General features: G+C 35.2%; 1 protein-coding gene across 11 annotated transcripts in view; it reads left to right on the plus strand.

Moving 5' to 3' along the window:
- Positions 1-17,691, plus strand: part of Rbm26 (RNA binding motif protein 26) — a 71,855-nt gene extending 54,164 nt beyond the window's left edge. For 4 of the 11 annotated variants that reach the window (XM_076930591.1, XM_034497122.2, XM_076930594.1 and 1 more), the window contains 5 exons: positions 328-414; positions 7,204-7,317; positions 9,004-10,174; positions 10,792-10,850; positions 14,508-17,691. In XM_076930591.1, the coding sequence (XP_076786706.1) occupies positions 328-414; positions 7,204-7,317; positions 9,004-9,093 (291 nt within the window). In that variant the 3' untranslated portion in view covers positions 9,094-10,174; positions 10,792-10,850; positions 14,508-17,691. Of the gene's footprint in view, positions 1-327; positions 415-7,203; positions 7,318-8,352; positions 8,948-9,003; positions 10,175-10,791; positions 10,851-14,507 lie in introns of those variants that run through there. The other 7 variants (XM_034497120.2, XM_034497123.2, XM_034497125.2 and 4 more) reach the window with 5 other exon arrangements.
- The last annotated feature ends 7,810 nt before the right edge of the window (positions 17,692-25,501 follow it).

The raw sequence follows: 25,501 nt of genomic DNA on the forward strand, positions 1-25,501 counted from the left end.
CTTTCTTTTTTTTAAAAATGATTCTAGAATTTCATAGTTTGTTCTGATGGTTGAGTATGCTGTTAAAGACAAATTTACCTTGTCCTGAGGTTGGAGTAGTAAGGCGTTAACCATGTTTCATTCATTATAACTCAAATAGAGTTGAGTGTTGCTAATTCTGGAAAGTATAGGATTAGAGATGAGATTGGAAGACAGGGCTAAGTGGAATGAATTATTTGTCTCAAGGTAGATATTATGAATTCTGGATTATGTTCATTACTCTTGTAATGCCTTTGGGGGTTTTAGATGTTTCAAAACACTTTTAGGAAATAATTTGTTAACTTACAGCAATTTGGAGAAATTGAGGATTGCCAGATTGATGACTCTTCACTGCATGCAATAATTACATTCAAGACAAGAGCAGAAGCAGAAGCAGTAAGTATAAAAATAATTTGTTAAAACTTCAGATTTAATTGATTAGTATTTTCTTAAGTTTTAATATAAATTATTTTTCAGGTTACTGAGTAACTGTACTTTGACAAGAAGGTAAAATATTTTAAGTGCAAATCTGTGCCCACAAAAATATTCTTATTTTCTTAGGAAATCTGTATATAATGTAAATATAATGTGTATAAAATTTGACACCAAGTTGACTTTAAGATACATTAACTTGAGCATGTTATACGTTCTTTTTACAGAGGTGAAAGGAGCTGGTCTTTGTACTTTGTAGGTTCTACTTTTCCCACTGTTTCCCCACAGTTTCGCCCCCTATCACTATATAGGGGAGAAAAGAAGGATGGTGGAGAGAGAGAGGCAGAGAGAGCTAGATTCTGAATCTAATTTCTTTTGTTTCTTTTTGAACACAACTGGTAACAAACCACAGCCAACACACACCACACACACAAACCACAGCACAACCACCACCAACCGCCAACCCCCACCTCTTGGGGTCCTAGCACTTATATACTTTCTGATAACCCAGAATTCCATATGTCACACAATTGTAGAAACCATCTGCAGCTGGCAAAGTCACACCCCTGCTAGAGCATGAGGCAAATCATAATCAGCTGCTTCGGATGATCCCGTATTGTCACACCCGGGGTTAAAATGAAAACATTATTTCTGTATTTTTTTAAAGAAACCAAAATTCCAAAATTGTCAGTACATAGGACCACGACTCTTTCTGCTGTTTACTATTTTCTCTGGCCCAGAACAAAGTATGAATTAGTAGAATGAATGCTAGAAGTTATCTAAGGTGATGTAGAGGAAAGTGTAGTTCTGTTGCCCACCCCTTTATTTATCCTTTAGTTCTAGAGAAGCACCTCTACCTTATACCAAACTTCTGACTAGACTGTTGGTATTTAGGGACAATGTGAGGCTCCAGCTCTTAAAGTCCTTGTAATATCGTTATCTTAATCTATATGCTTTGAATTGTCATTTTTGCTGTATGGTGGGGTTTTTTTGTTTTGTTTTTTTGTTTTGTTTTGGTTTTTTTTTTGGTTTTGGTTTTTGTCTCTTTTGTTTGTTTGTTTGTTTGTTTTTTGGAAACAAGGTATTGCTGTGTAGTTCTGGTCGGCGGCCATTGTGTGTATGGTCCAGGCCAGAACGCTGTCAGGAGTATTCACTTAAAAGGATGACATAGCAACTTAGGTTTGTCAAAAAAAACTTCATTTGACTATCAACTTAAAAGCTTCAGAAAGACATCTTCATCTTCCATTCACATATGCTTAATTAATTATTTTGATATGAAAGCAAGGATAAATAGTTAACATGACTCCCGACTGCATAATTGAAGATTGCTAAGAGCTTATTTATAAAGTTACTTTCAGGGCATCTTGACAGGGGAAAGATTAGATCTCATTAGTCTTAATACTTTGTTCACCTGGAACCCTGAAATAATCTTGTTATGGGGTGAAGATATTGGCATGAGGAGATTATTTTATAAAATAGGAATTCCTGATATTGGAGTTATCTTTTAAAATCAGGGCTTCTGTTCATTGGTGCTGGAGAGTAAGCTCAGGATTGTGAGCATTGTAAACAAGCTCTCCCATTCATTGCCACTCCAGATCTCAGATCTAAGTCTGGGTCTTTTTTACCTGAAGACTTTTTTTGATCCAGGTGGTTATAGCACATGCGTTTAATTCCAGCACTCCAGAGGCAGAGGCAGGCAGATCTCTATGATTGTAAGGCCAGCCTGCTCTACACTCACAGAGATAAAAGTGAAACATTTAGTTTGCCTAAGAAAGAATATAAAATAAATGTTTGCCACTTTTTTTTTAATCAGCATTTTATAAAATAAAAAAGATTCTGACATAAAAGTGGAAGACAACATGGATACAGGATAAAGGGTTGGCATTTTTGAGAAAAGGAAGTTCAACTTTTGCTAATGGCCTTATTTTCTGGTCCATTTTTCTAGACAATTGAATGAACATTTTAATTTCTATGCCCAATTGTACTTCAAGGTAAAACTACTACAGGAATAATGTTACTGCATATATATGAATTTTAGAGTCTCACAAAAGAGCTGTTTAAAAGCATAAAATAAAGTGTTGGCACGTGCTTTTAATCCCAGCACTGGGAGGGGAGAGGCAGGTGGAATTCTTCATCTGATGCCAGCCCGGTCTACAGAGGGAGTTCAGGAAAGCCACAGCTGTTAAACAGAGAAGTCCTGTCTCAGGGCGTAGAGTGGGGAGCACAAAATAAAACCATGGTTATTTGGGCAACTGTCTGGGGTTGGGAGGCATACACGAAGATGACAACAAAGATCAAGGCATTTTATCTCATTTTTAAGTTTTAAAATTTAAGTTCAAACTGAAAAACAAAATGTCTGTTAGCTAAAGTCTTTGGGAAATCCGAGGACAGCCTGGCTTAACAAAACACCGACCTTTCCTCAGAAAAACTCAAAGCAAGGTTAGAGAGATGTCTCAGCAACAAGAGCACTTTATCGAACTCAAGTTTGATTCACTGCACTCATGTAGCAAATCATAACCCCATGTAACTCCAGCTTCAGGGGTTCTGACACCCTCCTCTGGCCTTTGTGGCATCATACACAGCATAAGTGCGCATACTGCACACACACACACACACACACACACACACACACACACACACACACACACGGCAGAGACAAATCTAAAGCAGAAGGAACTTTGGAGACAGTAAAGTGCTTATTATGGAAGGTATGAGGACCTATAGCCTGCTCTAGCCATGGCAAGTTGGGAGTCTGTAATCTCATCATTGGGGAGGTAGACATGGGTAGAAACCTGGTGCTTGCTAACAAGTTAGCCATTCTAGCCAGTTTAATGAGTTCTGTTTTTTTTTTTTTTTTTTTTTTTTTTAAGATGTATTTTATTTATATGAGTACACTGTTGCTGTCTTCAGACATACCAGAAGAGAGCATTGGACCCCATTATAGATGGTTGTGAGCCACCATGTGGTTGCTGGGAACTGAACTCAGGACCTCTGGAAGAGCAGTCGGTGCTCCTAACCACTGAGCCATCTCTCCAGCCCGAGTTCTAGTTTTAATGGGAGACCTTGTCTCAAAAAACGAGGTGTAGAATGACCGCTGACATCCTGTGTCAAGTGCTGGACTACATACCATATACATTCACAGGGATTCAGATACACAGTAAGCACGTACATTAGAAAATGTTTTAAAAACAGTACCTAATGTAAGTGAGGGCTTTTCAAGCTATAGCATGATATTTATAAAGGAAAAGGCTGATAAGCTCTAATACATAAATAATTTAAGCTTTCTTTTAAAACCGAAGAATAACTATTGTCTAAAAATATAATTAAAAAGTTAAAAGGGCCGGAGAGGTGGCTTGGTGGTTAAAATAAATATGCTATTGCAGATAATCTGAGTTCAGTTTCTAGCACTGATATCTGAAATTTCTAGCACCTGTACTACAGCTCCAGGAGATTCCTCTGACATCACTAGCACTGTACTCTGTCTTAAATGATTTATGTAGTGATGCTTATCTTTTAGTCTTATAAGAATGACAGTCATGAGTAATAAGTGGCTTAAAATTGAATTTTTAAAAAGATATAAATTGAAGTTGGGTGTGATGGCACACTCCTTTAATCTTAGCACTAGGGAGGCAGAGGCAGGCAGAGTTGGAGACCAGCCTGGTCTATAGAGCAAGGTTCAGGAGAGCTAGGCCTCTGGGCAGAGAAACTTTTGAAAATCCAAAACAAGTTAAACATCAACAAGCAGAAACCTTGTCTGGAAAAACCAAAATAAATACATGGATTAAATATATATAACTGTGTATGAATAATTATATACACATATATGTGTGTATATATAATGGATGAGTTACAGAAAGAATTCTAAATTATCTTGAACTATTTTAAATGGATTTTGCTACAATAAAAATGTAATACTTAAATAATGTTTTTTATAATATCAGAAAAGCTTAGGTTTCTTAAATAACTTTCAGCTTTAGGAATCTAAGATTCAAAATTGTATCACAAATTTATGTAGCCTGAGTTGTTAAAAAGTTTTTAATGAACAAAATTCATTAAAAATTAAATACACCTATAAAAAACCTCCAGTAACAAATTGTTTTATTCTTGAGAATTTTCTACATGTATGAAATACCATATCTACTCCCAGTTTTGTTCTTTCTAGATCTCTCCTGACAAGTCCTTCTTCCAACTTGATATCATTATCTGTTTTTTTTTTTTTTTTTTTTTGCTAACCTGTTTCTATTCTATTACTGCTGCCTATATGTGTATGAATGTTAGATTACCAATTGAAGAATGGGAAACCTGGCAGTAGCACTATTGTCAATAAAGAAGGCTTTTTACTTCCCTAGCAACTGTCTTTTTGTTGTTGTTGTTGTTTTGTTTGTTTGTTTTTTCAAGACAGGGTTTCTCTGTATAGCCCTGGCTGTCCTGGAACTCACTCTGTAGACCAGGCTGGCCTCGAACTCAGAAATCCTCCTGCCTCTGCCTCCCAAGTGCTGGGATTAAAGGCGTGCGCCACCACCGCCCAGCATCCGCCCAGCATCCTAGCAACTGTCAATTGCAGATAGCTTCTCAGTCAGCATGAGATCTGGAGAATCCTTCATCTGCGGGGACTTTGGGCTGTCTTGGTTATGAGCAAGAAATCAGAGTTGCTGTGGGGTCAACTCCAGAAGACAGACAGCATTTCACACACTTCTCATCCTCCAACATTAACATTCTTTGTGCCTTCTCTTACACAATGTTCCCTGGGAGGTGTGTGGGGTGGGGGTGATAAAAATGTCCCATAAAAGATTGAGCACACTCAGTCTTTGATTCTTAGCCCTTTGACCAGTTATTAACTGCTGAGTGTTGCCAAAAGAAGCTTCTCTGATGAAGGTTGAGAACAACCTTGATTTGTGAATATGAGCAAAATATTTAGGGTGCAATTGTTTGACCATTGGACAAACTTAACAGTAGGCTCTATCCAAGGACTTCTCACCTTCCCAGCCATGGACTTTTGTCCAGTTGACAATACCAGACGTGAGATTCCCACCTGTAGAGTAGCCTGAAATCCAACTAGAAAGTGAATAATTACCCTGTAGCAGTCTTCCCACTATTATACTAGTAGGCATATCTTTCCTGGCAGGTGAGAATTAGCATGCAGAGTCCAATGATAAGGAAGACCATTGATGTCTTCTGCTCCTCAGCAGCCAGCATAGTTATCTTTCAGCAGTCTACTAGCCATCAGGGAATTAGCTTTTGGATCAATCTCTTTGTTCTGCAGTCAAAGTTTGTAGTTACCTTCAACAATAGAGTCTTTATCATGGAGTCACTGTCAGTACCCAAGAGCTATGGCATTGGTAGTGTTTTCAAGATCTTTTGATCCTCCCTCCAGTTTAAAAAAAAATTAAAACTATATAAAGTTAAAAGTTCACCTTACAAATTTGAAATGTGTGTTATATAAAATTAGATCATTAGAAATATTTGTCAGTAAGCTGTTGTACAGTGTAGTGTTAAACAGTTCTATTGCTATTGAGTAGGGGGCTGAAGCAGGAGGATGGTGAGTTAAAGTCTCAGTAAGGTGTACACAGCAAAGACCCATTTTAAGAAGCAAAACAACTCCACACCCAGATTTACTGTAGATGTTGCTGGTCACAGTTTTGTTCTTTTTACGTTTCCTTTTTTGAATAAATAGGAAAAAAAAGTTTTGGAAATATTTTGCATCTGACATTTGTCATTTCTTAACAGTAATCTGATATACTTTATGTAATGATTTCAGCTTCAATGTCTGTTTTAAAATTGTGTTGCATTGTGATTAAGCATTAACTAAAAAACTAAGCTGAATTTTAATAGGCATGAAACCTTTTAAATTTATGATAAATTTATATGTACAGATTTAAAATTTGTACATGGGAGCATTAATACCACACATAACTCATGTTTAGATGTCATTGAATATGTAATTGTTTCTACACTTCATATTATTCTGTACTTTTGAGTTTTATATCTTTGGGACCAAGAGTTACTTTAAAATGTTACTAACACTGATTTATGTCCATTCACATTACTTTAAATGTGGCATTTTCCAAAGTAGCTACTGACTCTAGGAAGAACTTAGGCTTGACAGTTGACTCATTCCTTTAGTCAACTGTCATTAGTTATAAAGTGTTTTTATAGGAAGTACTGTACTTTCTCTAGAAAAGTTCAGAGTTGTAGAGTTGTTACCTTTCCCTTTTGTTAAGGTGTTTATGTAATTTTGCATTAGTTATACATCATTTTGCAGTGATTTTGATCATTAATTTGAAAATAATGTGACTTATATGCAAATTTATTTTTGTTAAAGGTTTCAAGTTAATAATTACTATATAGCATGTAAAATTCATTTGCTCTGTTGATCTTAAAATAGATATTGGTTTAGAAGCTAGAGCCAAAATCTTGATGTATATTGGGATTGTTATCCAAATAGTAGTTATCAGTAAGTTGTAATTTACTGTAAATTTTTTTCCTACTCAAATTTGGCTAGGACTAAAATGATAGTTGATTATGAGAAATTGTTGTCTACTTTAAAAACATTGTATATTACTAGTATAATTTTTAAGAAGTAAATAACTATAAAGTAGTAATTGTAACAGTAAATTGAGATTAAGAGACCAAATAGCAAATGAAAAAGCAACTGTCTTTGAGTTTAGTTCTTTAAATATTAGACATTAACAATTACAGTTTTTCTCTAGAAATTGTTAATATTCTTTACTCCCATATTCTTAATTGTTCTAGGCTGCAATTCATGGAGCTCGCTTCAAAGGGCAGGATTTAAAACTGGCATGGAATAAACCAATAACTAATATGTCAGCTGTGGAAACCGAAGAGGTTGAACCTGATGAAGAGGAAGTATGTTTTTTTTTTCACTTGTTATCTCATCATTATTCATAGTTCATTTATAAAAGGTGATTTTTTTAATGACTGTATTTTTAACATAATACTTTTATTCCTAAACCATATTCCAGACAGGGGAGATCAGATAAATGCAGAAAACTTTATATTTTCTGGATTAATGAGAAGATTTGTGGATTGCTAACCCCAAAATAACATGTGACATATCAATTTTCAATTACTGTAGAAGATAATAATTATTCATTAGATTTTTATCCACAGGAAATCTTGTAATAATATGTTAAGTTCTAGGGTATTTATTTTACTTAATTGCTGTATCAACATTTCAGCTTCTTTTAAAATTCATATTGCTTTAGTTCATTAGAGTGACTACCTGCTATGTGGTAGATTTTGTGATAGGCACAAAATGAATAAGACACGGTCCCTATCATCAAGGAGCTTATAATCTGGAAAGGAGGGTGGTGGCAGCAGCAGAAGGAACAAATTACCGTGACAGGCATACTGATGTGCTGAACGCAGATTTGAACAACATGCTGCGGGGACCCCCAGCAAGGGAGGGTTGTGTCTGTCCATAATAATCTCAAAGGTCTATTACCAAGAGAGCCGAGCCCTGAATAATAAAGTAGTGTTCTGTACCTATGTGCTAGGGCTGAGAACGTAAAAGGCACTTTGAGAAGAGTTCTAGCATCAGGATAAATATGGGAGATTGCAATGTTTTCAAGTAACCCTAGCTACTAGGATAAAAGGTATGGCAGGATAAGAAGGGGTAGTGAATTTAAAAAGCCCTCGAGACAGAGACTAAAAATACACAATTCTGATTTGCTTAATCATGAAAAAAGTTAAAAAAATTTGAAGAAGTAAAAAGGTAAGGTAAAGAAGCTAAAAGAGATTGTTTTATATTTGTTAGATTCCATAATTCTGCTTCACTTTGTTTGCAGAGCATTTCAAATCTGTTACGCATATCCATAGTCAAATGCAAGAATAAATGTGTATTTGAAACTCATGTACATGATTTGTCATTTTATATTTTAGATTATACCTATGTCCTTCCATGAGTTTGAATTGAATGGGGAGAAAAGCAGGAGAGCTCCTGGTATTAGGTATTTTGAAAAGTTTGGGAAAGCAGCCTGAGAAACTTTTGTGAAGGGAATGGGAAAAAGACAGAGGTTTTTGCTTTGTTTTTTTTTTTTTTTTAATTTCTTTTTTTTTTTTTTTTTAAGATATTTATATATAGCCAAAAAATTGAAATTGTGGTAGGGTTTTTATAAGTTGGTGAGTGTTGAGAATTAGGGTAAATCAGTGAAAATGTATTCTTTTTTAAAAGAAGCACTGAGCAGTGGTTTGAAGTACAGCAGGTGGCATGATTTGTTGGAGAGGAGAAGTGGCATGTATTGAACCTTACTTTGATGTTTATTGCTCACTTCATGTGAGCAGTAAACCAGGTACTGGAGAGAGATGAAATGGACAAGGCTGCTTTACTTTGTTCTCGTAAGTGTTCTAGCTATAGAAATAACCATTTGTGTTCAACTCTTGAGAGAGAACAGTGTTTAAAAGTGTTACTTTTTTTCTTTCTTTTTTTTTTGTTTTTTTTTTTCTTTTTCTTTCTTTTTTTTTCTTTTTTCTTTTGTTTTGTTTGTTTGTTTGTTTTTTTGGGTAAATTCCTAAATACATCTTAACCTAAAGTTTCAGGAAGAGTCTTTGGTGGATGACTCATTACTTCAAGATGATGACGAAGAAGAAGAGGACAATGAATCTCGTTCTTGGAGAAGATGATTTGACTGATCATTGATCTGCATATGCTAGAACTCTACCTGTGTTTCATTAGTATTATCTAATGTACTTTTACATATTTGTAAAAACAATTTTTGGTAAAATATGATGACGATGGATTTCACATATAGATAAAAGAAGAAAACTACCTTCTGATCTTGTATTTTGAAGATTGATGTTTGCATTTTATTTCAGTAAACAATTGCTAAAGATATCACAATAGGACATATGCAATGTTTTTATTACATACTTCTATTGAACATTACAGAATTCTTTGTGTTATTTGTAAATTAATGAATAGATTTGAATACTTATGACCCAATACTTGTTATAACATAGAGGATTTTGTTTTACTTCAAATAAGGAATGAATTTGCATTTAAAAATCTTAATGAATGTTTTCAAAAATGAATAGATGACATAGTATGCTAACTAAGTCTCAAGTTATGTATTCATAATATTGCATAGTAGTATGCTTAGGCTTTACTATGTATTAGCCGTTTGTTGGATTTGTGTATGTATTTTATCACATGGGTGTTAATGATAATGGTGTATGACTGCTTTACATGAGTCCTTATGCATCTGGATGCTAAAAATAAAGTGGAATGGTCTCTTAAAAGAAAAAAGAAAAGAAAAAAAAGCAATGACAAAAAAAAATTCATGACAATGTTCCTTGATTTAAAAAAATAAAAAAACAAAAAAAAAAACAAAAAAGAAAAAAAAAAGAAAAAAAAGAGAGAAAATGAAACAGACCATTCCAGATGGAGATCTGCCTTCCCCCTAACTATGAAAAGGAGCTATAATCACTAAATAATAATGGTTACTGGTACCGTTACAATGATGTGCAATCCAATGTTTAAAATTTATACCACTTCAGTTTGGTTTGATCATATAAATTTTCAACAAATGTCTTAAAATTTAAAAGCAGGCTGATTAGTTTGGAACCAGACTTCAAGTAGCGCTAACATTTGGTGAATAAGACAACTTCATATTACATTTTGGATGTATGAAAGAAAACTTGACCATTTGAAGATGTATGAATAAAGAAATGTACTATAGATACTACTTTAGGAAAACACTGTTTGGTAAGTGTTCCAGTCTGATATTTTAAGTGTGCATTTACTATACTTATATAAAAATCTTTTACATTGGCAACAATATTGTGATTTTTTTTAAAGTGAATTTCGCTAGCACGTGAATATAATTATTGAAAGTTAACTGTTTACAGGAAATATATTCTTTATAGAATGAGGGTGAGGGTAGGAGATTACTAGGTTACTGTATCTTTTCAAATCCTTATATTTAAGTATTTCTACTTCTTAATATTATAGTGATTTTTTTTTTTTTCCTTTTTAAACCACATTTTAACAAAACTACTTTCTCCCATTTGGGAACCAACACAACCAAAAACTAATCTCACCAGTACCAGTCTTTATTATTTGGTCATAATATAACTTGTATCTTTTCCCCCTTACACTCGGGGTTATAGTTATATGCTTTTTTTTTTAATGCCAATATTTTATAGGAATGTTTGATTTGCAGTTAGTACACAATTATATTTAAAATTTCAGGCTCAGATTCCATTTGCTAAAATAATGACTTTAAGTTTACTTAGACTGTGGTATATTTTTATGTAGTTTCTTGTATGTTTACTATGTGCTATTCTGATTCATTAGGTAAGTTTGTTTTCTTTTCTTTTTAGTAGTCGTGAAAGATGCCAAATTGGCAGAGGCTCACGTTTCTTCTCTTTACACCAAACAGGTATTATAAAGAAAGTAAATCTTTCCAAGGCCAGTTAAATCTCCATTCTATTTTTGGCTTTATGGTTTGATGATAGTTTCAAAATTTATTATAAATTTTTCTAGAAATGTAACTGAAATTACCAGTTCTATTCAGTTAAGCTCACAAATAGCTCATCAATTTCTCTAGCCTGAAATTGCCTAATAACTTAAGAATTTAAATATTGTAAGTTGGTGCTTTGAATGAATCAGAAGATCAAATATGACTCTTTGGTCCTCTAGTATGAGGATTACATATTCCCAGTATTCACTATATTCATAGTTATACTTTAATAAGCACTAATGTGCATTTATTTATAAATATTAGTGATGAGTTGCTATTGAGTACTAGTACTCTATGTACACATTTTGTCATTTAAAACCTAAGACACCTGTTAAAAGTAGATGGTAGTTTTTGTTTTTCTAGTAAGAAAACAGGCTGTTAGAAATGGAGTGCTTTACCTAAAGTCACAGTGAGTAAGTGGAAGTACTGTATTCTTAATATAAGCATTGTGATTTTAGTACCAACTTTACAAAAAAGAAAAAAAATCACAGAACTCTGCTGCTGTGTCCTTCCTAATTATTGATCAACCATGAGATTGTGATAACCATGATAGTCTTTACCTCAAAATACTGCACAGAATTAGTGGACTTCTTGGTCTTTAGGCAGTTCATGTTTACCCTTTAAAAAAGCACTTTGTTCATATCTCTGTTATAATATTTAATGTTGTAATATAATTTATCTGGTTTATATGTCTGTCTTTCCCCACTAGATTGCAAGCTCCTCCAGGAAGGGGACCATGTCTTATTCATCTCTTTATCTCTAGTGCTTATAGTAAAACCTGGCTCATATGAGCACTTAGATGTTTGCTGGATGAAATAATGAATGAATGGATATTTAAATTTATAGTAATGAGGTTGACAATTACCTCCCTTGTTAATTCTTATCAATTTTCTAAAAATCTAATAGTCTGCTCAGCCACTGGGGCCATTTTATTAACTGATAATGTTATGTAACTCATCACAGGGGCTACAGGTAGCGATGGAGTTAGATACCTAGAATCAATTCTGACATTCCCCAGTTCAGTCCTCTAGATTGTGTAATATTAAGCAACTACTATAGTCATTTCCAGAAATTAATTTGTCTTTTTTTTTTTTTTAATTAAGAGTACTTGGTTAGAAATGCTGAGAACACCAATCTAGAGCATCTCACTAAATTGGTCCGTAGGTGATCTAGCATAGAGAACTGAACAAGGATTAATAGATTCAGCTTTTGTTCTCATCTCTGTGTTTAACTCTGTAGCCTTAGACAAGTCTCTTGCCTTATCCAGAGATTGTTTTTTACTCATAAAATGAAAAGGGTTGGACTGAATAATCTCTAAAGTCTCTTTTCTATCTCCTGTTCCTGGTAATACATTAGTATTTCTAAAACAATTTTATAGCTAAGCCAGTTATTCCTATTTGATGTTTTTCTCATCAGTGTAACAACTTAGATTTGATTACAGTAGTTCAGTTCATACACTACTTCTTGCTAAAGTTTTGTATTTATGTCTTCAAATGCTTCCATTTGCCAGCACAAGTTGCATTTAGCCTAATAACATGCAAGTAAACGTCTGTATTTACAAGTTCTTCCTATTCCCATTTATAGCTTTTCTCTTTGCTTTCAAACATGGTTTTAAAAAAGTGTTTACCTGTCTTCTTTTTTTCAACAAATCCAGATTTATATTTTTTTCCATCTTCATTCTTTCACAGTATGCCACCTAAAAGTAGAAACCTTTTTAATTCTACAGCTGTTCTGATCAGTTTGCTGCTTTATTGTACACACATGGTTGTCTGTTTGTACAGGTAGAGTTGGGAGTGGGAGAAAGACTAAAGGCAATGTAGGCAACTACAGGGGAAAAATTATATATTTCTGGTTAAAAGATTGATTAGGATTACCTCAAGGGATGGTTGTCACATTGCATTTTTTTAAAATCTCTAAACAATGTTTTAAATGTTATTGGATAATTGTAACTTTTTTTTTAAACAAATAAGTAACTGCTGCCCAGACATTTAATGAAAAGTTGTTCCAGGAAATAAAAGAGTATTTCATAGGTTCTGTTTTATTGTAATATGGTCAAATGTAACAAACCAGTAGTTACTATGAAGATAAGACTTCACTGTTTTAGCTGGTTACTTGTAGCAAGTATGGCCAAGCCTCATTGAACAAAGATTCTTGTTACCAGAACTGTTTCCTGGGGCGTGGGAAGAAGGAGGGGATGTATTCCTTTTTACACGCAGCACTAATCATCATTGGGTATAATGACACACAAAAAGAAATCAAACGTTTGCCTATTTGGTTTGTTTAAATATTAGTGGCTGTATCACAGTACTATGTAGATTTTATCAAAATATATCCCCTCACATACGGAATATAGGCTAATTATAGAAAAGTAGCTTTAGCTAATTAATTAGTTTAGCATTTACATAACTATCTGTAAGTCCCATACCCCACAAAAGTCAATTAAACCTTCAAAACAGGATTGTTCTTAAAGAAGTTCTAGAATATTCAAACTTTTTTTTCCTCCCAGGACTTTTTTTTTTCTTTTTCTAAAATTTAGTAACTGAAAATAGACATTTACTAACATAGATCTTAAACCACCAGCATACTACCCAGTATAAAATCCTAATAAAGCAGAAACATACTTCTCCTAAATAGTAGAAACTCACTTTTGTCTATCCCTTGAACTAAAGAGCAATATGGATCCAGTACTGTAGAAAAGAGTGATACTGTTTTTTGTCTTATACATACACTTAGGTGGAACACAACCTTCTAAATAGCTGCCCAATTCTTTTAGGAAAAGAAAAAATTGCTGGACATGATTGCCATGATCGGCTATTTCTAATGAAAGCAGGCATGCTTAGTAAAAAATATTGGACGTGTTAATAACTTTTATGTAGTCTGTTAGATTTTTTTGAGCTTGTTACCTAATAAGTAAAGTATTTTCTTTTACTTTTATATCAACTTTATATTTGATCTTTTCTAAATTTCCCCTCTATTTCTTTATTTCATCCACTCATCTGACCCACATCTAAAGTTAGTTCTCCTCTTTATGCCAGGCACTGTCTCATTATGTGTTCCTTTTTAAATTTTTGTTGTTGCACTTAGTGCTTGGTGTAGAATTTTATGTCATATAGGATGATTAAAGAACTAAATGATCATTGTTTGGAACTTAAGGAAATAAGGTATCCTTTTAATTATTTTGAAAATTTTTGGGACACTTTTTAAGAAATTTGCTTTTGGCTTATTTATAGTGACGATTTAAAAAATTTTTTTTTGCCTACTCACAGTTCTATGTAAAAATACCACCTGACCAGTTAGTAAATTTCCTCAGCCCCAAATTTGAATAATTGCTGTTTTGTAGTGCTGTGATCTTGACACTTAATGTTTTCAGAAGGCATGATACAGAGAGGCTTTGTTAAAATCACTTTAGCCTGAAGGTAATCTTTAATAAAATTTGTAACTTTCATTTTGATTCTTTTCATGTAGATTTTTAAAAAATGTTTTATTAAGTTAGAGATAGTTCAATACTGTGATTTGAATTTTGGATTCTTTTTATTTAAAAAATTTTTTTTAATAAATGTTTTCTTTTTCCACCAGAGAGAGAACATCACTGCCTGAATTTAGCTTTGTGACTACACGAGCAAGCCCCGTTTGTCCTGTCTGGAGACGACTGTTAATAATATCTATCATGCTGTCATTTGGTTTGCTCTCTATCAATCTGAATAGATGTTTACATGTCCTATGATGACCATTTTATCTTTACAGTTCTGTACAAGTACATCTGAGTCCAGACGTGTATCAGTGTGTGAGGTTTATGACCTTATTTAGAAATGTTTTCTTCCCTTTATAGCAACTTAATTTGTAAAACACCTTAAGAAGGAACAAGGCCCTTTAGTTTCTTTATGAGATGTATTATGTCTTGGGCAAACTGAGAAATATGTTTGGGAAATCTATAAAGCCATGAGAGCATTAATTGGACAGTTTAGAATGAAGAAAATGAATTAAAAAGTTAAACATAAGTTTGGCTTTAATTTTTTTTTATTTTTAGGATATATTTATTGAATTAGGATAGCCACTAAAAATTTTGAGCCAACTGCAAAGAGCTTTTTCCATACTGTAATTAGTCTGTCTATTTCTTGTGAGTGTGTTGATTTGCTGCAATCGCCAGGGTTTACTCCAGTGCAGTTTTTGCTGTTCTTCTTAACTCCTCAGAAACAAGGAAAATCATTTTATTTCTTTTCAAATAATAAATGATAACCTCTGGGTTCTAAAATTGAAAATCATCTATTAAATTTGTCTAATTTATACAGTTTTCATCACTTGTAATCAAGACATCAAAGACAATCAAAGACAAAGCAAGGGGAAATAGTGTTACGTGTTTGTTTTTAAAGGATAGTTTTTAGCTGCTATATAATTGTATGTACTAATTATTTATAAGCAATATGGCTTAAAATTTAAAAAGTATAAAATTAAAATTCTCATTCTAAATATTAACATTCTTCTTATAGTAAACCCAAAATAGTTTTTTCACTAAGTTATTTTGAGTATTCCTTCGTAGATTATTAGGGGTATTTGAGAAATCTAATTTGACAGCCACTCTTACTTGGAAAAGTCAAATTATATTTTGATTCTAATTTTTTTCTTTTTTCTTTAAATTCTACTCAGTCACAGTTTCTTCTACAAAGCTAATACCTGCAAACACTTTTTCCCTCTTGAGTATTCATTGTGATTGTCTTCATGAATAATAAAATGTAACAAACTCATTAGTCATATTACAAATGATCTTTCTTGATCCACATTGATTATACATGCATGGCTAAAGGAAAAGCATGTATTTTAGATGATTATCATTTAAGAAATAATTTGGTTAGCCAACAAGGCATTTTGTTTGGTTGTGCCCCATTGCATACCCACTTTTTTTGTGATTCTTTTTTTACAAATTGGCAGATAGCCATGAAGTATTTATAAATGTTGACTCAGACTAGGTAACATTTTTTATTTTCAAAAAAAAAAAAAAAAAGACTTCACAGTGGTAGTGTTGTAGCTGCTTAATTTAGAGCCAAAGAACATTGTCTAAAGAGACCACATCCCTGCCAGTAACTCTTTTGATTTGTTAATAGGAGAATGCTACACACTGTCACCTTAACTAATTTTGCCATTGCTTTTTTACATTTGCTGTTGAATTAAAAACAAAGCAAAACAAAATGGAATATGCCCTTGGGAATTGGAGGTCATGTTGATTTCTTCTTAAGATCATTGCTTTTTTTTTTTTTTTCCCTTTTTTTTCCCCTTTTTTTTTCTTTTTTTCTTTTTCTTTCTTTTTTTCTTTTTTTTTTTTTTTTTAAAGATGTAGTTGGTCAGTTACATTTAGGTCCTTCTCTCTCTGACATTTTTTTCTTAAATAGACTTGTCATGGAGCTGCGTGTACATAAGTATACAAAATCATTTTTGTGTAACTGAATGGAGCAGTTTACCTCTGCATGATTGCATTATGGAAGCCTTTTATATATCTTTATATTTTTCAATATACTTAGATTTTACACTATTGGTCGCTCTAGTCATGCTATATTTGTTGTTTTTTTTTTTAAATAGAATTTATAAATATTTATGCTCAAAGTACAGATCAACTAAATATTTTTGGTCTTGTTTACAAGATAATACTTTAAAGTGATACAGGCCCCTCAAGTGTCTTAGGAAACAGTCATTGGTGCTATAAAACCTTTCAGTGTCATTGAATCTGTTGTTTAGTCTTTGCTAGGCTTTAATCTATTATCGCTTACACTTTAGCAAGCAGCAGAATTATAAAGAGATACTTGTTGAGTTGGGGTAAGAGCAGAGCCCCATTTAGAGAACACCTAATAATTAAAAAAAAAAAAAATGATGCAGAATGACTGTATCCTTGTTTGTGCCCAGCTTCTCCCAAAAGAAAATAGTTTATTTTGATAAGAGGGAGGCTATTAATTTGAGTAGCATTTAAAAATGATATACTCAAGCATGTTTTTCCCCCATATTTGAAATGGAAAACTTTTCTAGTCCTAAAATAATTATGAAATTTTACTCTGCTTTAAATTCCTATTTGTCCTGTCCTCAACCGAAGGCAGAGTATTTCGTACAGATATTTACAGAATATTTGCTGAGTTATGAAGAAATGAGTTATTACATTGTACTAGTTTTCCATTGATGTGTATTTGTTGTTCTGCCCCAAGATTTTATTCCAGCACCTTAGTGGATGTTCGTAAGATACAGTGAAGCATCAGCAAAGCATTTATACATGCTTACTTTTGATTCTCAGAATCCAAAACCTGTTTTGAGTGTGATAATACTTCAGAACATACTGTCTGGCACAAGATTTCCTTTAATAAGTGATTTATTTTAACTCAGTTTCTATGGACTGTTGAATCTGAACACACCAAAGGAGTCTTTTCTTGTCTGAAGACTGGGTTGTTCCAGTGGTCAGTACCTGTGCCCGTCATTACCCCATTTCATGAATGCGTGTTGGCATGGGGGAATTCCCTGCTCTTTGAGTGGAGCGAAAGGAACTGGTTAAGCTGTAGCAGCTTCCTTGTTTATTTTTAAAAGTGATGATAAAACTTGAACTGAAAAAGGTAAAACTTGAACTAGAAAACTACTCTTGTATGCACAGAATGTTTATAGTGACTGTGTTTATGTGGGTTGTCAACACTTCTATTATTTATAGTTGAATTATGTTGTTTATTAAATATCCATGTTTATTATTTTTATATTTTGAAATTTTAAAAATAAAATAGTCTTAATAAAAACAGTTGTTAATGTTTATAAGGTTTGTATTCACCATGCACACACAGTGGAGACTTCAGACACTGTGATGAAGAAATAGTTAAATGTTTCCTCGTTCTCACACTCTACCCTCTGTTCTCACTTGAAGTTCGTTAAGGTTAACCACGGTTCCAATGTATTATCAGCCCAGTGCCTTTTCCTACACATGTGCAAACCTTAGTTTCTCCTGCTCCTGTACTGCTGATTTTTCTCTTTTTCCATCTGGTGGCCAAAAAGTTCTCTGTTGAGTGATGAGTATAAAAATTCTACAGTGATGACTAAGAGTGACTGCTGTGGAATCTGAAGGTGAAGTTACATGTCACATGTGTTCAGTAGTCTCCCGTGTAACCTGATGGTGAGACAGACCCTTTCCCCACCTTGGCTTCTTCCACACTCAGCATGTTCCTTTCATAGTTTTTGTGTTTCATTATTAGCTATGCATCTGTCATCTATAAGAAGCTTGATGGTAACCTGTTTACTTGTGACAGATTCTGTGGATTAACAGTACATCTTTATCTCAAAGGGCATAACTTGATGGTCTATATAGAAGTTAGTTTTTAAATAGTAAAATTTCTTAATAAAAATGGTGCTTAGTAAAAATTATTAAAATTTGTAGCTACATGTAAACACATGCATATACATGCACATAAACATATATTCAGACCTGTGAGTATTTTTTGATTATGTTGTCAGTTTCCATTTTACCCAAAAGTATTTCTTTATAAGAATGGGCTTTTTTCTCTATAGTCTTTTTCAAAATTACATGTAATTGTATATTGTAGAGAAGCTAGTTTAAAATTTGTATTATGTAACATTTTTTTGGCTTGTTTAACAATTTAATTCCTCAACTATGAATTAGAATGAAGTAATTTTTATTTGGGGTTCATAGTGCAGGCAGAACATCTTCTGATTATTTCTTTGTGACATATTCTCAGCTACTTAAATATACCACTTTCTGAACCTAGAGATATATTGTACATTTGATCTTTTACAAAGTAGGTTTTTTTGTTTTCTTTTATTACTACTAATCATTTTATTTGTTTATATTTCAAATGTTATTCTCCTTCCCAGTTTCCCTCCATAAACCCCCTTCTCCCTTCCCTTCAGGAGTCAAAACTGTTGGCATTTCATTAGACCTCATTAAATTCATTTGTTCATTTTACGATAGTAACCACATTTTTTTTCTGTACCTTAGATCTGAAGCAGTGGCACTATTAGTGATATTTTCTACAACACAGTTGCCAAGATTTTTCTTGAAATTGCAGTTCCTAATAATTTTATTGTGTTATTAAGCATTTTACTGAAAGATATGGTACATTAAAGTATTGATGCTGTCAGACCTGTTGCTAAGGGTCAGTGTTTCCGAATCTTACCTGTTGTGCTGAGTTAATATGGGTTGGTTGGTTGATTGGTTAGCTAGCTGGCTGGCTGGCTGGCTGGCTGGCTGGCTGGCTGTTCTTGAACTTGTGGTCCCCTTGTGTCAACCTTGGTGCTGAAATTACAAATGTGTCATCACATTGACTTAACCTAATGTAATTGGTTTTGCCCACTTAGACTATGCATTTTCCAAAGTTCACTTAAGGGCTTTGTTGTGTACCGTTCTAGGTAGCTTGCCATAGTAGCCTTCCAGATTCCAACAATGAGGGAGTTTCCTGCTGGTTGTTACAGCACTGCACATTTCTTTTGACAGAAGAGGTCTAGAACTTTTTATAATACTTTGATAACTCAAACTGTATATGCATCCCTACATTTTACAGGTCTGTTTGCTACAGACCCTTTGTCAGTCTTTCAGCATCAACTGTGTTTCTAAAAGTGTGAAAGATGTAGTCTTACTGTCATTAAAGAACTTGAATTTGTAAGGTTTAAAGATATGTATATTTTTATTCTTTGATTTACTGTCTTCTATTGATCCTATCTATTCCCATTAGTTTCTCTGGACCCTTCCCTCATCATGACCCCCTCTCAACTTTATTTCCTCAAAGTAGTTTTTATTTATAAGTCTGTGTGTGAGAGACAGGCAGAGAAGATAGGAATATGACATATGTACTCACAGAGGCATTGGGCATAATTTTGGGCATTGTGAGCCACCTGATGAGGCTACTGGGAATAGAACTTGGGTCCTCTGGAAGAGCAGCAGATGCCACTGAGTCTTTTCCAGCCCTTTCTTTTTTTCTTTTTCCCCCCATTGTCTGTGTCTTTGTTTTGTTTTGGGGTAGTGTTATTTATCTTTGCTTTAGTGTTTATAAAAACCCATCAGGATTTTTCCTATTGCTTTCCTCTTAACAATTTTATTGAGAATTTCTTACTGTATTCACATCATTTTCATCTCTGCCCTCTGCAATTCCAAGTCTCTCCCCCTCAAATTCATAACTTTTTTTAAAAAATTATTGTTATGCACACGTACACAGAGACAACACTTGGGATTGGGTAACCTATCAGAGGACTCATCCCTGATGAATGTATTGTGTGTGGTGGGGGTTGAAGACTCAGAGTACTGCTAGATGACTAGATTCATGTATAAGATTTATGTAATTGGTATCATAGTCCTCACGGAATTATTCTTATAGGCAAAAGACAACCGTGTGGAAAGACAAAGGTATTGGAATCATTCAGAACAAGTTTTGAGAAACACTGGAATTAAATAGAACACTCAATTTGAAAATGTACATTTACCAACATTGTGCTCTTGGGAATGATCCTGATGGAGGGGTGGAGCCAGGTCGGCTGGAAAGAGCACAGAACCTGCACACGTGTCCTGTTGACTTGTGAGGGACAAAAGCAGTTAAATGGAGAAAATGACCTTGTCTTACAAAAGTGGTACTGGAGAAATTGGAAAATAAGAACACAAGTGTGTAAACCACCCTACATCCTGTTCAGCTAAAGTGGGTGTTGAGCTTAGGAAGTTTGAACCCACAGAACTATTAAGAGAACAATAACTGAAGCTTAGGGTTTAGAGGTAGACAAACTCTTAGATTTGAGCTTTAAAAGCACCATAAGTTCATCAGTTTTACAAACATTTGCTGAAAAACATGTTAAATGTTTGAAAAAAAATACTGAATAGAATGTATTTACAAATAATGTATATGTCAAAGCAGTAGTAGAATGTGCACCCATACCCCCTAAAAGGCAAAAAAACAAACCTTTTACTAAAAAATATTTATAAAGAACATATGTTCAGCACCAGTTAGCATTCATGGGATGGCAACTCAAAAACAAGCTCACTACATACCAGAATTACTGTTGCTGACGAGCTTGTGCTTGTGAATATGCATTACACAATACTGGAAAATCTAAAACTATCTTAAATAGTTAAATGTGTAACTACCTTATCAATGAGAAGTGTTCTGGACATTTAGTACAAATGCCTGTATACAAATGTTCGCCAGAACCTTATACAGGACACTGAAAGCTTGGGAACAAGGTATGTTTTCAACTAGTATTTAAACTGTATTCACTCCATGAGATAATACTCAGTAAAATTCCAAGCCATTGATGCAAGCTCAAACTAAACAAATCTACAGAGACAATGCTTAGTGAAGAAAGACAATTTTGAAAGATTGTGTTTATGTATAATCCTTTAAATGTGCAAGTGGTGAACAGATTGGTCTTTGCAATAGGTTTTTGGCATTCTAAAACTGGGAGGGTACTAAATGTAACCAACAGGGCCATAGGAATCATCCTTTAAGGATAGAACTCTGTCTTGACTGTTATTGTCAGCATCCTGGTTGTGTCCGTGTATTACAGTTTTTTTTTTTTTTTAAATACAATTGGAACAAATTTAGTTTTTTTTTTTTAATCATTGTGAAATCTGTATTTTTTTTTTTTTTTTTTTTTTTTTTTTTTTTTTTTTGAGATAGGGTCTCTCTAGCCTTTGTTTGTGAGGAACTTGGTACATAGACCAGGCTTGCCTTGCAGTAAAATATCTACTTGCCTCTACCTCCTGAGTGCTAGGAATCAAGGTGTACAAATACACTATCCTGGTGTGTGCGTGTGTGTGCACGAACGTGCCCACGTGCCTGGATGTATGTTTGTATACCATGTCCTTATATTGTTCATGGAGGCCAGAAGAGGCCACTGGATCCCCCTGGAGTTGGAGTTAAGCAGCTGTGAGGTCATATGGGTGCTTGTAACTGAAACTAGGTCATCTAGAAGAGCATCAAGTGCTTTTCACTCCCTGCCATCTCTCTTGTCCTGGATTTCTGTTCCTTCATGCCTGTGTGTAATTTAAATTAGGCTTGATTTAGAAAAAAATACTCAAAAGTCAGAGCAACATCTTCACTACATCGTGAAATTAAGAATTTGAAGAAATATCTTGAAATGAAATATACCACCCATAAAAGATGAGTACTTAAAATAAGAATTTGAGGTATACCCTCCTGGTACAGCTAGAGTCACAAATAGTAGGTAGCATCGAGGGAACTGCTTTCCAGGCACTAAGGAACAGTTGGATGAATTCTAAGTGATTGTGACAGCTTGCAGAAGACCTGCAGGAGCTCCAGCCATACAAAATTCAAGTGGATAGGATGTGATAGGAATGGGAGAGGGTGGGCACAAAATTCCACCACTAGCTGAGGAGCTGTTGACATCCGATAGCTGCTGAGAGAGGAAGAGGTCTTGTTTTGTTTTCATGATAGGATTCCTGGTAGTTTAGCCACAAGACAGAGCAGGTCCTGCTTCTAAGATTAGCTGGGCAACATAAACTGGAAAGGGGAAAGGTTGGCTAGGAGGGCGGAGAGGACGGCTGTCAGAGAACCTGGGTAGTCGGTGAATATTACAATACATTGTATGAAATTCTCAAAAATACTCTTTAAAAAGATCTTTTTAAGTAAAAGGACTAAGTGGAGTTTATATCTGGGTACAGAACCCACTTGTGCTTACAGTGTCTGGATGATGTGACTGTGCTGTTGTTTGTTTTTCATCACTGTTGTTACTTAACGGCTGTTAGACTGAGGAATGGCAGGGGGAATCATTAAACTAGTGAGTCCTTACTTTGCCTTACCAGTCCTTACCTTAGCTCTAGAGAGTTGAAGCCATCCAAAATTGGGAGAGACAAGCAAAAATACACTTAGAACTTACAAGCCTGAAAGATTGGAACAGGGCTCTATTGAGGTGTAAGGCACCAGCGAGCTGAACTGTGGTGGTGTTAAAGAAAGATTCCCATAGGAAGTTCAGTTAATATCTGAAAATAGCAATAGCTCAGTTGGGGAAAACATTCTTTTAAAAATTGTTACTCTATAGTAAAACATAATAGGTCTCATTTGGTTTTATACATGTACGTTTGTATTATACCCGTGCTCATTGCTTTCTTTGTTCCCTCCCACTGATTCTGCTTCTCTTCCCATGCCCCTGCTTCCTACTTTCATGTCATATATGTGTGTGTGTGTGTGTGTATTCATATATGCATGCATATGTAGCCAAAGAGTTTAGTTAAGGTCGCCTCTAACACCCATCAAACAGCATGCAGATACCGAGTGCTGGAGCATCCTGAGCCATTCCCCATCCAATGCACAGAATGTTGCCTGACCTTTGCAAGTAATCACTACTGCTGAAAGTTCACAGCTTCAGTGGCCACACCATATCTAAGAGACAATGTTCTATCCCTTCCTCACTTCTTTCCACCTCTTCTACTGTATTCCTTGAGTTTTGTGTGTATGGGTTTGGGGTAAAATACAGGTCCCTTTTAGGGCTGAACATTGAATAACCACAGACTCAGCAGTTTGACTAGCTGGGAATTGCTGTAGGAATGGATTCCCATTGTAAAAGAAGCTTCTGTGAGGCTGACAGCAGCACTAACCTGTTAGCATCAAAATACTTAGGCAATTTGATGTACACAATATGCCTGTTTAATACGTAGCAGTTACTTCAGCACTATATACCACTCCAGCTGTGGGCTTTTGACATACACTACCAGGCATGATTCCCTCCTGTGGAGCAATCCTCAAATCTAATGAGGGCCAGTTACTCATAACTCATGCCTCTGTTGAACTGGTGTGTACAGATCTGGCCTAGTAGTCAGTAGGGAAGCATGCAGCATCCATAGCTGAGTAAAACTTGATTGTAATTCTCCTCACAGGATCCATAGCACCTTCCAACATGCGCGCGCGTGCGCACACACACACACACACACACACACACACACACACACACACACACACGTAGGTAGAAAGTAAGTCTTTAGCTCAGTTCTAACTTGATCTAAGTCCTGTAACAACAACAAAATATATCTTCAGCAATAAGGCATTACTATTTAGTTCTGGTGGGTAACCAATGGCAGTTTGGAGGCACTTGGGAGCTTCTTTGACCAGTAGCCCACCCCTGACAGTGGGGGACTTTCATTTTAATAACCAATGGTTTCTGAGAGAAGTTTTAGACTCACAGAACATATTCTTGGGTTTTTTGTTGTTGTTGTTTTTTGTTTGTTTTGTTTTCGTTTTCTATAAGGGGAACAAATACAGGACATTTGAAACAGTGAAAGAAAACCTCTGTGACTGTAGTGTAAAGATGTAAACCAAGTTTCAGGTGAGAGCCTTAATTTACCTAGTAACTAAGGATGAGAGGCTGGGGGCTATGTGTATAAGGGGCTCTCCATTTAATCTAGGTCGAATAGTATATGTCAAGAATTAGCCGACAGAAAGTAGATATTTTAAGGTGTTTTTGTTTTTAATATCACAGAAGAGACTTTTAAAATTAAATTTATTCCCTTTAAAACCCAGTATCAGTCCTTCTCCTCCCAGTACCCCCTGTGCAGCTCCTCTCTCTTTCCCTTTCCCCTTCTCTGGGTGTGAATGCTCCCACTCCCACACATAGCAAGACACTTCAGGACTAGGCACATCCTCTCCCACTGAGGCCAAAGCTGTTCAATTTAAGGGTGGAGGCAGGCGGGCGGGCGGGCGGGCGGGCAGTTAGGCAACAGGCACAGAAACAGCTCTTGCTCCACTTGTTTGGGGAACCTGCATGAAGACCAAGCTGTTCATCTGCTGCATATGTGCAGGGGGACTAGGTCTAGCCCACGCTTGCTCTTTGGTTGGGGATTCAGTCTCTGGGAGCTCCCAAGAGTCTAGGTTAGTTGACTGTTGGTCTTCCTGTGGAGTCTCTGTCCTATTTGGGTCCATCAACCTTTCTACCAACTCTTTCTTCAGACTCCCTAAGCTCCATCTAATGTTTGAGTGTGAGTTTCTGCATCTCTTTCCATTGGCTGCTGAGTGGAGTTTCTCAGAGGACCTTTACGTGAGGTTCCTGTTTGCAAGCATAATGCAGTATTGTGGATCAACTGGGTTCACCTGAAAGTGGGGCTGGGAATGAAAGGGGGATGGAAGACAAGAAAAGATGGAACCCAGTCAAATATTTTGATCAAGGCTCTAAGTTTAATGTTCGCCTCTCAATTTAAAGGGGGAAGCCCCACCACGGAACCCCTTCTTGCTTCAGCGGGGTGGGTGAGGGGAACCCATCCTTAGTCACAGCCAGAGGTGTCCCAAGGCAAGCTCAGCAGGCAGTCTATTCTAAGTTCCTGTAGCAGGCTGTACACGTAGCCAAGGTGGGTAATTCCACCTAGGTCCTATTGGTTTTTGTCTATTGTGGTAAACAAGGTCTTCCGGGCCAGCTCAAGGCTGGGGGGAAGGGCACACAGTATCATTAATAAAAGTGTCATGGAATGGATCTTGTCCATGGGGAGGGTCTCAATTTGTGGCCATCATTGTTTGGCTATTCCCTCAGTCGCTGCTCTCTTTGTCCCTGCACATCTTGTAGGCAGGACACATTTTAGGTCGAAGGCTTTGTGAGTGGGTTGCTGCCTTTAT

This window comes from Arvicanthis niloticus, chromosome 3, assembly GCF_011762505.2.
Source record: "Arvicanthis niloticus isolate mArvNil1 chromosome 3, mArvNil1.pat.X, whole genome shotgun sequence".
Taxonomy (NCBI): domain Eukaryota; kingdom Metazoa; phylum Chordata; class Mammalia; order Rodentia; family Muridae; genus Arvicanthis; species Arvicanthis niloticus.